This window comes from Clarias gariepinus, chromosome 7 (genome assembly GCF_024256425.1).
Source record: "Clarias gariepinus isolate MV-2021 ecotype Netherlands chromosome 7, CGAR_prim_01v2, whole genome shotgun sequence".
In the NCBI taxonomy this organism is placed as follows: domain Eukaryota; kingdom Metazoa; phylum Chordata; class Actinopteri; order Siluriformes; family Clariidae; genus Clarias; species Clarias gariepinus.
In genome coordinates, this window is record NC_071106.1 from 22,894,419 (window position 1) to 22,908,802 (window position 14,384).

Sequence of the window (14,384 nt, forward strand, 5' to 3'; positions counted from 1 at the left end):
GACGTATTTAGAGGGCTCGCCCGCGAGAGGTTGTGAGCGCGGTCCACTACAGAAATATGTTAGTATATCATGACTGAAATAAGGCGGCTCACATCGGCGTGCGTTTCGCACAGTGCCGCGAAGACGGCGCTTATTTAACACGTATAAAATTGTGTTTGTTGTATTCCTGGTAAAGAGAAATCTCCTATAAATCTCTCATATCGACATGCGCGTTCATCTGACTTTAGATCAAAACTCTGCAAAGTGAAAGAGCGGGTTCACGCGACATTTTACATTCACTAAAAGTCTTATTTTTAACCGCATTTTAGCCATTCACACACATGCATTGTGCTATGTTGTTGGTACACACTTTCACTTTTTCTCTCCCCTTCGATCAAAATGCTCCCGATATGAGCCGACACGAGCAGCCTTATTTCGGGCAATCTTAATCTATCATAAAGAGAGGGCGACATATACTTGCTGATTAAACACTGCATTTTTTAAAAGTGAATGCGAGAAGTGAAACTGCGCGATGAGAGCAGCTTCAATTATTAATAATTAAATAATTATTCAATGTTGGAAATAAACAGCAAAAAGCACCATAAGTATTATTTTTTTATTATTAATTTCATTTTCTTTTGCTATTTGGGTTCAGGGTTGAATGATTGAAACTGAAGCGCGTCATGATTCATGCCACGAGTCATTTTATCATACAAAAATTATGGGCCACTGAGCTTCTGATTCCAAAATTGTAATTTTTACTGTTTTTTTAATCACTGGAATGAAATAGATAGAAAGTTTCCTTATCATAACATGGCCTGTATTGTTTTTAATCACTCGATACATCAATTTTAATGCTAATTTACAAATGGAAAATACAAATGGAATAATTTTATTTGGTTTATTTATTTGTTTATTTTTATATAAAATATTTTTAACATATAACACAATAACATTGAGTTATTAAAAACAATGTAGAGTAATTAATAACAATACAGGCCATGTTATGATAAGTAAAATCTTATTCCAGGGATTAAAAACAGTTACAATGTTAATTTTATAATGTAGAATCCAGAAGATTTTAAATTTACACAAATTTAAGAGGAGGCCTGAAGCAAGATCCAAGATCCCGGGCGGGGTGAATGATTTGCATCTGAATGCGTCTGACATTGCAAAGCTCACCTGTTTGAGGAAGGACACACAAACGAATTCTGTGATTGTTTTTTTTCCATCTCGGTATGCTTTCCGAATCAGTGTTTATTATTTCGACAGATATGTGAGTACAAGTTTTCTTCATCAAAAGAGCTGCATCTAGCACGCCAACGAGGTACTGAAAATCCCAGCTGCGTAATTTTATTGTGAAATCTAAGCTAAACCTGAGTATTACAGTGTCATTGAGTTTTTTTTTATTTTCCTTTTTTGGTTATGTTTATTTTCTTAAAATGGTTTATGGTGACATTGTAAATTAAACTATTTGTTTACTCGTGAAAAATAGAAGAGAAAGAACAAAACCAAAAGAAAGTCCCCCTGGTACTCCTGTTTCCTCCCACATTCCAAAGACATGCAGATTGTATTGCTTGGTGGTCCCAAATTGCCCCTAGTGTGCGAATGGGTGTGTGCGTGTGTGTATGTGTGTGTGCCCTGCGATGGCTTGGCACAAAAAAACCAAACCAAAAAATGCGTTAAAATATTTTACTTTGCATATGATGTATCTAGAAATTGAACGTATCTGGAAATGATAGTTTTACTTTTTACATTATATTCCAAAAAATCATTCAAAATTTTTTAGATGCATTGTGTAAACTACCAGCAAAAGGTTTGCACATCTCCTTCGGTGATTTTTCTTTATTTTCATTATTTTTAGCAGTGAAAATCTAGTATATTAGACTAAAATAAAACTGCTCACATCGGCAAGTGCTATTTCAGTCATAAAGACTGGCAACCTTTGAAGAGCAGACAAAATAAAAAAACAATAGTTCCCTAGAAAAACAATATATATAAAGTGTGAGCAGCTTAATTGTAGTCATAATATACTAAAGACATACTAAATATTTTATCTAGATTACAAAAAAAACAACATAGAACAATGCACGTTGTCTGAATGGCTGGAATATGGTTGTAATTATGTTTTTGCAAATGTAAAATTATTTTGTGAACCTGCGGCATGTGTGCCGTTATGAGCAGCTTGGGTAGCAGAGGCGGGTAGTAACGAGTTACATTTACTCCATTACATTTACTTGAGTAACTTTAAAAAAACAAACAAACTATAAGTAGTTTTACTGCACCATACTTTTTACTTTTACTTAAGTAGATTTGTGAAGAAGAAACGCTACTCTTACTCCGCTACATACGGCTACACTGAACTCATTACTTTTTTAAGATTTATTCTACACACGCAGCTGGTGAATCTACCACATGACTATGTTTCACCAATTAGGCGAAGCAACAATAATCACATGACTCCGTTTGACCAATCACCCGTAGTAACAATAACCAAATGTAGTCACATGACCACACACCACTGCCGGCATAGTGGAAAAAAAAAAATCTTTGGCCATGGTAGACAGGGAATGAAAACATAACATCTGTCTCTAATGCTACAACAGAAGAGAATATATATACAAAGCATGTTTCGCTTACACCACAGTGCAAAAGAACAGTTTTATACTGTGGTGTCTTCTCTGTCTGCCACAGACATTTCAGCATATAAAAACTCACTTCTAACCTGAGGAAACTTGTCGCAGTAAGTTCAGCTGTTTCGCTGAATGTTGCAATGTTAGCATGTATAATATATATATATATATATATATATATATATATATATATATATACACATATATATATATATATATATATACACACACACACAGTATATACATATAGAGTTATATAATTATAATTTATTTTCATAGAATACTTTATTCTTACTTGAGTAATATTTTGGATGACTATTTTTTTACTTCTCCTTGATTAATATTACTTTGAAATACAGCTACTCTTACTTTAGTGTATTTGGCTACTCTACCCACTTCTAAAATAAACGCAGCCTTTTGCAAAGTAAAAGCATGCATCATCCTAAGCAGCTTAATTTTAGTCATAATATACTAAAAATATACTAAATATTTGTGATATACATCACTAATACATCACAGTATTTTCAACATGGGTAAAAATACTAATTAACTTGCACTTAATGCGATTTAACCACAATTCCGCAGCGCAAGAGAGAGAAAACCCGTTGTAAGGATTTCTTGAATTTTGGTAGACCTCCTTTTGTCTACTCAGTGCTCAGCCAGTATTCTGCTCATCCCGCCTGGCCAGGGAACCCAATGATACACACAAGTCAGTGCTCAGTGAGACGTTCAAAGTTTATTGTGGGAGACAGGAGTATATATACGCACACACACAAAGAACCAAAGAAAAGGTGGATGCAGGAGTGTTTACATCCAGTCTGGAATGCTTTTAAAAGATAAGGTAAGGAAGAACATAAATTTAGGAGTAGCTCTGCATTTACGAGCGTTTAATAGTTTTACGACCTTTAACATAAACTACTATAGAATGTGTTTATTGAAAGTACAGCTCGTGTTGTGAGAAAAGGAAGAAAATCACTCTGTTCTCATGCATACAGAATATAATAAAACACACTAAAAATCAAATATTCCCTACACCTGTTGGCTCAGTTGTGATTACGTCATGCTCTGCATGCATGATATATGATACTCGGTGCTCGTAAACCAAGACTTGTTCGTTTTCCAAATCAAAATTTATTAAAAATCTTTGCTCATCTTGCGCGCAAACCGTGTTACTCGTAATCTAAGGTTTCACTGTAATTAGAGCCTAAATAATAAAAAGTCATAATATGTTGTATCAAAGAAAAACTAGTGATGGTAATTTTTCACATCCGAGTACCTTATACAAAAAAACATGAAAAATTAGGACCAGAGCATTTACTGTACAGTAATGGGTTTAAAAAAAAAAACATTGGTTAGACAGATGATCAAGTTCACTAGCTGACAATTTTATTTGTAGAACTAATTAACTGTTATATTTCCTATTATTTCTGTTTGTATTTGTTTACTGCTATGTTAAAAAATGCTACATTTAAAGACGTATATTGGGTTGTGCATGCTGGCTCAAATGAGATGTAGTGATTCATTTACAAATGAACACCTGGTTAGGTTATTTTAACCCAACAACTGGTTTATTCTTTATTCTCTGGTTTCTCCAAATGGCAGCCTGCAGAATATTCGAAATATTACTGTTGTTGTGTCACAAAGTGTAGTTTTAATAGTTGTTTAGACAAGAATGCATGCGTGTACAGCTTAAAACCTCTATTGGTTATTAAAGATAGCATCTATTTACAAAATTGGCCCAACATTTTCAGAGATTTGAGCTGTGTGGCGCATCCTGTACTCTGCATTCCATACTCTTTGGTGGGGGCTGTTGATTTAATCAATAATATTTTTATAAAAATGCATTGTCCTTGCTCTAAATGTTATTTTGAAATTAATTAAACAGTAATAGCTAAGATAGTAAAATAAATAATTTATTGTTTTAAATGGTTAAAATAAATAGTTAAAATATTAAGATGGGGAATGTTTGATGTCATGTTGGCATTATAAGATTTGTATTGTACAAATTCTCTTAAACAGATAGTACCAGCAATAACACAACCCCTGTTGAGAATAATTAATTCCTCACTCAGCATAAGGTATGTTCCAAAATCTTTTAAATTAGCAGTTATTAAACCGATTATTAAGAAACCTGACCTCGACCCGTCAGCTGTCCAATTACAGGCCAAAATCAAACCTCCCCAACATCCCTAAGATACTCAAAAAGATAGTAGCCGAGCAGCTACTACAATAACCAGCTCATATCTACATAGAAATAGCATACATGGACTGTATCAGTAACTGTAACAGAAACAGCACTCGTTAAAATAGTAAATGACCTCCTATTGGCCTCTGATCAGGGTTGTGTAACTATGCTTGTATTGCTCAACCTCAGTGCCACCATTGATCATGGTATTCTTCACAGATTACACTCTGTAGTAGGAATTAAGGGTACAGCCCTCTCCTGGCTCAGATCCTATTTGACCGATCGTTATCAGTATGTAGACTTAAATGGTAATTATTTTGCATGCTCTCTAGTGGAGTTTTGTGTTCCACAAGGTTCAGTTTCAGGCCCACTGTGTTTTTCCCTATACATGCTTCCTCTAGGCAACATAATCTGTAAACATGGTATTAGTTTTCATTGTTATGCTGACGACACACAATTATATGTCTCAGCAAAACCAGATGAAAAAAACCTAAAACATAACATAACATAAGATCCTGCTGTCCTGCACACATTGCTCAACTTTAGTAAGCTGGTTTTTCTCATCTGGTTTTGCTGAGACATACAACTGTGTGTCGTCAGCATAACAATGAAAACTAATACCATGTTTACGGATTATGTTGCCTAGAGGAAGCATGCTAATTAACTTCCTTCTGCTTAATCCTGATAAGACAGAAGTTCTAGTCATAAGACCGCATTCAGCTAGAAGTAAGATTTCAGATCACACACTAACTTTGAATGGCCTTTCTGATTCATCAAGTGCAACAGTAAAATACCTCGGTGTGATTATAGATTCCGGCATTTAATTTGAAGCACATGTAGATAATGTTACCAGGATAGCATTCTTGCTAAGCATTATTGCAAGATAAGAAATATACTGTCGCTAAACGATGCAGAAAAACTAGTTAATGCTTTTATCACCTCTAGGTTGGATTATTGTAATGCCTTACTGTCTGGTTGCTCAACTAGATGCATAAACAAGCTTCAATTAGTCCAGAATGCACTAGAACCTCCTCACTAGAACCAGAAGATACGAGCACATCACACCTACCTTATATTCACTTCATTGGCTCCCCGTAAAATTTTGCATTGATTTTAAAATACTACTCGACATAAAAAGCATTAAATGGTCTCGCGCCACAGTATCTGAGCGAACTGCTAGTGTCTTACGATCTGCCACGCTCACATTCCATACGGACTTAAATAATTTCTTAGATTGTATAAAGCTGCTTTGTGACGATGACAATTGTTAAAAGCGCGATACAAATAAAATTGAATTGAATATTGAAAACTTTTTATTTAAAAGTGCCAACTGGCACGCCTAAAAATAGATGCAGGATTACTTTTTATCGTCTAAATAAAAATTCTTTATTAATTGTGGCATATTTTTGTTTAATTACAATATTTGTTAATTTAATTTAAATGAGGTTTGGGCTCAGGATGTTAAGCCATGATCCTCCTCTTTCATTTCCTACGTAGTCTAATCATCACTCAACTGCACACAAAGTTTTCCAGAGCGCAAAGGAATGGACTCCCTCCTCTCCGCCTCTTATTTGGGAGGAGAGAGGGGGCTTCTGTGTAGGAGAGCTTTTACACACACACAAACTTCTTTAATAAGCAACCTCTCTAATGACACATGCACACTAATGGAATCACTGCTGTAAAATAAAAATAAAACTAATTAACCTGCCTTCGAAAAGAATCTCGACAGAGCAGCGTTTCCATTAGAGTATGTCTTTTAAAAGGTAAAGAGCAGGTAATTTCTTTTTATTTTACTTTAAATTTTTTATTAATTATTTTAAGATGAAATTTTTTGGGTTGTGGAACAGATTATCTGAGTTTCTATTATTTCTTATGGGAAAATTCACTTTGGTATACAAGCACACTTCTGAAAAGAATTATGCTCGCAATTCAAGGTTTTACTGCACACACACACACACACACACACACACACACACACACACATTAAAGGAACATAAATGGAAGTTGTGGGTGGCTGATCTTAATTATGTTACATAAGTTCACATTTAATCTATTAGAGGAAAAATGCAACACCAGCATATTTATTACTATACCTGAAAGGGATAGCGTTTCATAGCCAGATAATCAGCTAAAATGTCCAGCATACGGACCATCTGAGAAAAGATAAGCACACGATTGCCTCGTTCCCTCAACCTTGTTAGCAATTTGTCCAAGAGCACAAGCTTTCCACTGGCACGAACAAGGGCCTGTCCCAAAACAAAATGAGTTCAAATTAAAAAGCATCTGAATAAGGTCCAGCATAATTTATGGATTACATACTGTCCTGATAAGGTTGTCTTACGTGCAAATGCTCCTGAGGAGTCTCATTTTCTCCCTCATCTGGCTGCTTGATAAGGAAACCATGGTTACAGCATTTCTTCAGCTCCATGACGATGTTGAGGAATCCTGAGGAACTGCCTCTGGTGCCTTTGGATAGGGCTTTATAATTCCTTGTGAGAATCCATCTTAAGTAAAGATACAAAAAACACAACTTAGGTTAAATGTAAACGGTTCCATACCCAAAAACAAAATTTTTAATTAGACATTTCCAAGGCAATCTGTACTTGTAAAACTGTTTCTGTTGGGCAGACATGTCAACTCTGAGGATCTGCTCCACTTTGGCAGGCAGCGATTTTTCCACATCCTTTTTCACACGACGCAAAAGGAAAGGCTCAAGCACTTTATGCAGGCTATGGTAGCCATTGTCTCTCCCCTTACCATGCTCTTCTTCAAAATCCTCCCACAACTCAAACCTGAAACAAAGTAAAAGTCAAGAATTACAATGTGCAAATAATTACAAATAATTTGTAATAATTATAAATAATAATAATTATTAGTAGCAGTAGTAGAGCAATAGTAGTAGTAGTAGTAGTCAAATTTGTCAAATTTACCAGTATAATAATCTAATTTTTGAAGCCAATATACTGTAACTTCTAGTTGTGAATACTTCTACTACTAACTTTTAATGTAGTTTTTCAAGGCTAAATATCAATTTATCACTTGAGTTCTCCTGTTGGGATTGCCCATTAATACAAGGTAATACAGAACTCCACAATACATTTTGGATTCTGGACCAGATGATGGACCTCTAACCTTCTTAAAACAGCACAGAAGTGAAGCAGGACTTACTTGTCAGGCATAAGAAAGTGCAGGAGGGACCACAACTCTTTGAGTGAGTTCTGCAGCGGAGTTCCTGTTATGAGCAGCCTGTGGTTGGACCTAAAATCTATTAGTGTTTTATACAGAAGAGAGTCATCATTCTTCAGCCGGTGGGCCTCATCCACCCCGAGAAATGCCCAGTTTATGTTTCCCAAGACACCCTGCAGTAACATCAGCAACAACAACCATGTTTTCAATACAAACACTTTGTCAGACTAAAGCTACATATGTAAATATAAAATGTGGACCACTTCAGTGCACAGAATTCCCGTTACCTTATCTTTCAGTAGAATTTCATATGTGGTCAAAAGTGTGTTGAACTTTATTCTTTTGGTCTGCTGGTGAATCCACTCATAATCACGAATCTAAAAAAAAAAACAAAAAAAAAAAAACACAACAAAATGCCAGTTTCTAAAACAAAACTGTACTGGAATTGTACACAAAACAAAGATTAACATAGACATTTAAGTGCATTTGTACCGTCTTTCTGCTCAAAACATCCCCCAAATAGACCACTACGTTCATGTCAGGAGCCCAAGTACTGAACTCCCGCTGCCAAGACGTGAGTGTGGAGAGAGGCACAACCAAGAGGAAGGGCCCATACAGCTGGTGCTGATGGAACAGGTAGGAAAGGAATGAAATTGTTTGGATGGTCTTCCCCAGGCCCATTTCATCAGCTAAGATAACACTGTTACACCTAGACAACAAAAGAAAAACACATTAACAACTGAAACGGGTAAGTAAAAAATTAAATTGACAAACAAGTATTTACAAAAAACATGCAAATGTCTGCAAAGTAAAATGTATGTTTATTTATACATTAAACCTTTACAAGTGCATAATTATTTACATATACACTATATTGCCCAATGTTTGTGAACACCTGACCATCACATCCTTATGTGCTTGCTGTATTACTTTCTAGATATGTTTTCCATTTTGCTAATTTACTAACCACCAAGGTTTACAAACGAGAGCTTTTTAGAAGATTTTAGAATGCTATTGTGGATTGTGCTTATTCAGTCACAAGAGTCAATGCATTTATTTTCAATGCTCAGGCATAGTTTACTGACACACAAGACATGTACCCAGGTTGAACCTTTCCCAGTATAACGCAATCACACTAGTCAAACAAAGTGGACTCTGGAAGTAAAATATGCTCCAGCATGTTGGGTACATACTTGTGGTGGGGAAATGTTAATACTAAAGCATTTTAGACAGTTGTGTGCTTCCAACTTTGTGGCAACTGTTTAGAAAAACTCACATATGGGTGTTAAAGTCAGGTAACCACATACTTTTGGTCATATCTTTTAGGTAATTGTACCTAAAATTACTTTTCTGTATAAAAACTGCATATTTGCACAACTTAAATTATGCTTACAATTACACTATACCTTTGTTCAATATACACAGGGCAGGACTAATGCCATATAAATTCAACAAATTAATTTAATTTGCACACATTACAGAAAATCTAAAACCTTAATTAAAACAATCAAGGTACCTGCACCAAGAGTGTGCAAGCCAGTTCACCCCATCTAACTGGTAATCTCTCAGCTCCAAGTTCTCATCTCCAATATAAGACGGCTGCTTCTTAAGAGCCACAAATCTGGGCCTCTGTTTTAACACCTTCAAGAGTTAAAAGCACACAGCTTGGAAATTACTCAATTCTGATTTGGCATAATATAAGATTTTACTGATTAGATGCAAACTTAGCAGCAAGGACCCGCTTTATCAGTAACACTAAAGCAGAATATAATAAACACTAAAGATTGTAAAATTGACTGGTAAAATTGCTTAAATGTGACTCTCACCTTACAGTCTTTGGAGGGCATAGTCTTAGAGACATTCCTGTTGTTAAAACTATCAATGCATAACTGGAACTTTTTTCCTATTAATGAACCATCTTCCCAAGTGCACTCTGCATAGGGCAGACCCATCCACTTGCATAAGTACTCAGGCTCGTTAGATGTAGTCTTCTGAGCTGTAACAGAAGTAGTAAATAGTCAAAAGTTTGTCTCATGACACTTATAAAATTTATATTTCTTATCAGTCAAGACCAACCAACCCATTAAAGTGAAATAAATATCATACAAACATTACACAAAAATTAATTAGGTCTAGTAGTTCGGAGTTGGCTTTTTGTAACAGACATACTTTTATGTCAGATAAAGATCAGATGAATTAGGATCCTGGATAAACAGCGCTGTCATCTTTGGCTGCCACCACGCATTTAGAGTTTGTTTTTGCTTTGTTTAGTATGAAACGGTATTTAAACGACTTTAAAATGTTGGCATTGATCATAAAAATAAAAGCTGTCTAGCTTTGTGACTGCTACTTACCTGAAATATTCAGCAGACCAACTTCTGACACATTAATGCATAAACCAATGTGTGAAATTTAAGGTGAGGTTAAGATCAGGATTGCCTGTTAGATTGCCCATCAGCTCCAGCATCCAAATTTAAAATGAAGAAAAGTATGCAAGGGGAACAAACAAATGATTCCTCCTTTACCCAGAACCACAAATTGAGTCCCAGAAAATGCCAGTGCCTTCAAGAAGAACTCCATTAATGTGATGTTCTGGTCATTAAGTACATTCCTGTCATCAGCTGAATTCATTTTCAGTATAGTGTAGAGTTTAGCAGTGTGATGGCACTAATGTTCCTGTACAGGTTGGCTTCTACTTACGAACGAGTTTTGTTTCAAGAGTACGTTTGTAAGTTGGGGACATAGTGAGACTTATACACCTTTGGCACAAATATACAATAGAAAACATACCAAATTTACTTGTCTGATAAATCTGACCCCTTGCCCAACACTGCCAACAAGTGGCCAAAATTGTGGCCGTACCTAGGGAAACGGATCTCACAGTTAAATGTAGTTTCTGCCTCTTTAAATATTGACTAGGGAAATCATTTTGTTTCCCGGACTTTAGACATTTTGAACATTCACTTACACATTGAATATATTGTATATAATTGTAAATATTGGCATCTGGTGTATTCCAGTGTCTTCTTTTGTACAAGACAATTGAGCCATTTCCCGCAATTTGTTCGGATTTAAGAAGTGTTTCAATTACATACAATATCTTCAATATGTAAGTGAAAGTATCTGCCCATTCATATCTGCAGTAATTCGTAGCTGGAAAGTTAAAGTTAAATATGTGGGAGGAGTCTCTGATGATGCTGTGTGCTCTGCGAAGACATCTACTGTGGTGGAGGGGTTTCAGTGGCTGGTAGTTGGATGTCAGTTATGTGTTGAGCGATATTCATCAACCCTCGGAAGGCTTTCCTTTCTGATGCCGATAAAGCTGCCATGGTAATAGAGTTGGTCAGGATGCTCTCAATGGTGCACTGATATAAAAATTTCTAGTATCCAGGGAGATACTAGTACAAGTATCTCAGGAAGTTAAGACACAGTTTCGCTTTTCTAACTACAAATTAAGTGTTATGGTGCAGGGACAGATCTTTATAGATGTGGAAAATGGACCCCAAATTTTTCTAGCTTTATCACTGCTGGTTTCGATTCTCCGGTTCCTCATTTAAGCCATGCAGTCAAAAATTTGAGGGTGGCTTTAGACGGCAGTTTAAACTTCCAGACACAAATTGACTCTATTGTCAAGGCAGGCTTTTTTTATCTTCACCTCCTCGCAAAAGGTCAAACCCTTTTTGAATCGGAGCGACCTGGAGAAAGCAATTCATGCCTTTATTAGTTTATGCCTAGACTACTGCAATGCACTTTGTGTGGGAATTACTCAAGCTGGTCTACAACTCTCGTCTGCAACTTGTGCAGAATGCTGCGGCTGGTATGCTGACCAATAATCGTAAAAGTTATTACATCACACCAATCCTGTATTCCCTCCACTGGGTTCTGTATTCCGGATTCAGTTAAAACTTTTCATGTTTGTTTTTAATGTGATTAATGGTCTGGCACCTTTCTACTTGTGTGAGACAAAGCCTACTAGTGGTCTACTGAGTTACGCAAAATTACGGCCCTCCCTTCATTTTAAGCTAAACTAAACAATTTTAAGATTTTTTAATTGAATGTGTTTTCATAATTTTATTATTTTGTTTTATTTGTTATTATTATTATTACTATTATATTTTTCATTTATTTATTTTTACTTTTATTTTGTTCTTGTATTTTTATTTCTATTTTTATTGCCATTTTATTGTCATTTTTAGTGCTGTGAAGCACTTTGGTTCAACTTAAGTTGCTATAAAGTGCTATATAAATAAATGTTGATTAATTGAATAGAACCTTGAAGGCAAAGTGATTTTTGATTTCCGTAAATCCACAATGAGCTCTCTGGTTTTCTCGCTGGTAAAAGTGAGGTCGTTCAAATAACATCATCCTAACAAGATGTGAATCTCCCACCCTTAGGCCAACTTATCGATGATGTGACCTACCACTGTGATATTATCTGCACACATGATTATTAAAAGTATTATAAAAATAAAGTTGTATTGGAATATTTAAATAACCATAAACTTTTTAAAATAAATATAAATATTAGCACTATAAGCCTTAGTCAGGTCAAAATCCAGTGATGCCTAATAAGCAAAGCTGAAGGCTTTTAACACTGGAATTCCTTATACGGTGCTACATGCACTTTTTCAAGCTGTTTGGACTGAAATGTGTGTTAGGAGAGTGTGTACACAACCACTCTACAATGATAAATAGTCGCCCAGTGATTTTCTTTTCATTTGTTAAAATAAGATGCCCCTTCTGAAATCAGGCCAATCTCAAATGCCTGTCAATGTGACGCCACACCAACAGAGGCCGACAGCTTCTTCTCATTGCCCCGAGTGAGAAGAAGCTGTCGGCCATTATTTTTCAATGCTGGAGCAAAATGTCGCCTAAGCGAGTGTGGTGTACAGTTGTTGGGTGTAATAGCGAACACAGAAGTCGTCATTCATCACCGGCATCTGAGTCGTTGCGGACGCAGTAGCTGAAATTTGTTTTTTGAAGCTAACGTCCCCGCCGATCTACCTAAATGCGTTCATGTTCATTTCAGGTTTTGCTAGGAAGCTGCCCCTGAAAAATGGATCTGTACTAACGCTTCGTGTTCCTGCTTAATCTTCACCAGACTCGGCGAGTGTGATTTCTTTTTCTATGAATCTTTGCAGATCACCTTTTCTAATAATCACGATGAATGCGGAGTGTAAGTTAACTTTCATACACTCTCATACAACATGGTTATGTCGTCTTCTCTATGTACATCCATCTCTATATAATTCCTAATCGCACGTTTATAATAAACAATGCATTAAGGTGATTGTCTAGTTGCAAACTGTGTATGTAGTCGGAAAACTATATTATGCTTACCTGTGTAACATTAAATGGTTTATACCGATGTCTGTCAAAGATTAAGAAGTCATGTAAACACATCAGTAAACACATTGCGTTCGTATCTCTCTTAGTAAGCTTCTCCGCTTTTTTTGTTCTTGCTCGCGGCAGCGTAACAGCTCGTTAATTCATGCTCATGCAGTCAGGAAAAAGACAAACGGGTCGATACATGTCCATTCTTTTAATTTCTGCGTTGTCAGGCGATATTACAAACTTCCAGGTGGGTTCCGTACTTAAATCAAACCAAAAACTACTTAGGAAAACAGGCTCAGGCTCTATATTCCAGCATTTTCCAGTTTGGACTGCATTACCCACAAAGCACTGCGTTGTGGGCAATGCTTTGTGGGTAATGCAGTCCAAAGCATTGCCCGCACTGGACTACACTCCCGTGGCTATACCCCACGTGTGTTGTGAAGACACGCCCCACAGAACTGGGGGGCGGGCTCAGCAGAGATCATAAGCATTTAAAGGAACATGTACTGAAACAGGTTGCTGAGAACAGAGCTAGTTTTTACCAGGTAAAAGTAGTGTTTTTTTACACAACCTTTGAGAATTTTTAATTAAAGTATATTACAACTTTTTCATTAGGACCCTAAAGAATCATATTAACATTTAATGAAAAATGGGACTGGATGACCACTTTAAGCTGATTTTTAGACAGTGGGATGTGGTTCACAATGTTTATTATTCTGAGAAATGACTAGGATAATGTATGATGGGGATAATGGATCAGAATGGATCAAATACAAATTTAGTCTTCCACTTATGTAATTTCTGGATGCTATAATTTTAAGTGGTAATGATAATTGTTTTTTGAAGGAAAATTACTAAAAACAATCCATTCCTACAAAGTTAGGAAACTGTCTGGTGTACGATTTAAACTTTGAATTCAAATATGTTTATATAGCACTTTTAAAACAATACCAGTCACACAAAGTGGTTTACAGTTGATAGTCTATACAGTATACTGTATAAAAATATATATACTGTAAAACAGATGATTACAAAATTGGGTTAAACAAAAACTAAAAAAAAAAAAA

The 14,384-nt window shown here is 35.9% G+C and overlaps 1 protein-coding gene across 1 annotated transcript in view; it reads right to left on the reverse strand.

The window, feature by feature from the left end:
- Positions 1 to 14,384, reverse strand: part of chd2 (chromodomain helicase DNA binding protein 2) — a 186,769-nt gene that overhangs the window by 75,153 nt on the left and 97,232 nt on the right. The window contains exons 11-18 of the mRNA XM_053499720.1: positions 9,810 to 9,979; positions 9,500 to 9,624; positions 8,476 to 8,692; positions 8,271 to 8,360; positions 7,966 to 8,156; positions 7,401 to 7,589; positions 7,139 to 7,301; positions 6,891 to 7,043 (exon numbers count right to left, since the gene is read on the reverse strand). Coding sequence (XP_053355695.1) covers positions 6,891 to 7,043; positions 7,139 to 7,301; positions 7,401 to 7,589; positions 7,966 to 8,156; positions 8,271 to 8,360; positions 8,476 to 8,692; positions 9,500 to 9,624; positions 9,810 to 9,979 — 1,298 coding nt within the window. The remainder of the gene's footprint in view (positions 1 to 6,890; positions 7,044 to 7,138; positions 7,302 to 7,400; positions 7,590 to 7,965; positions 8,157 to 8,270; positions 8,361 to 8,475; positions 8,693 to 9,499; positions 9,625 to 9,809; positions 9,980 to 14,384) is intronic.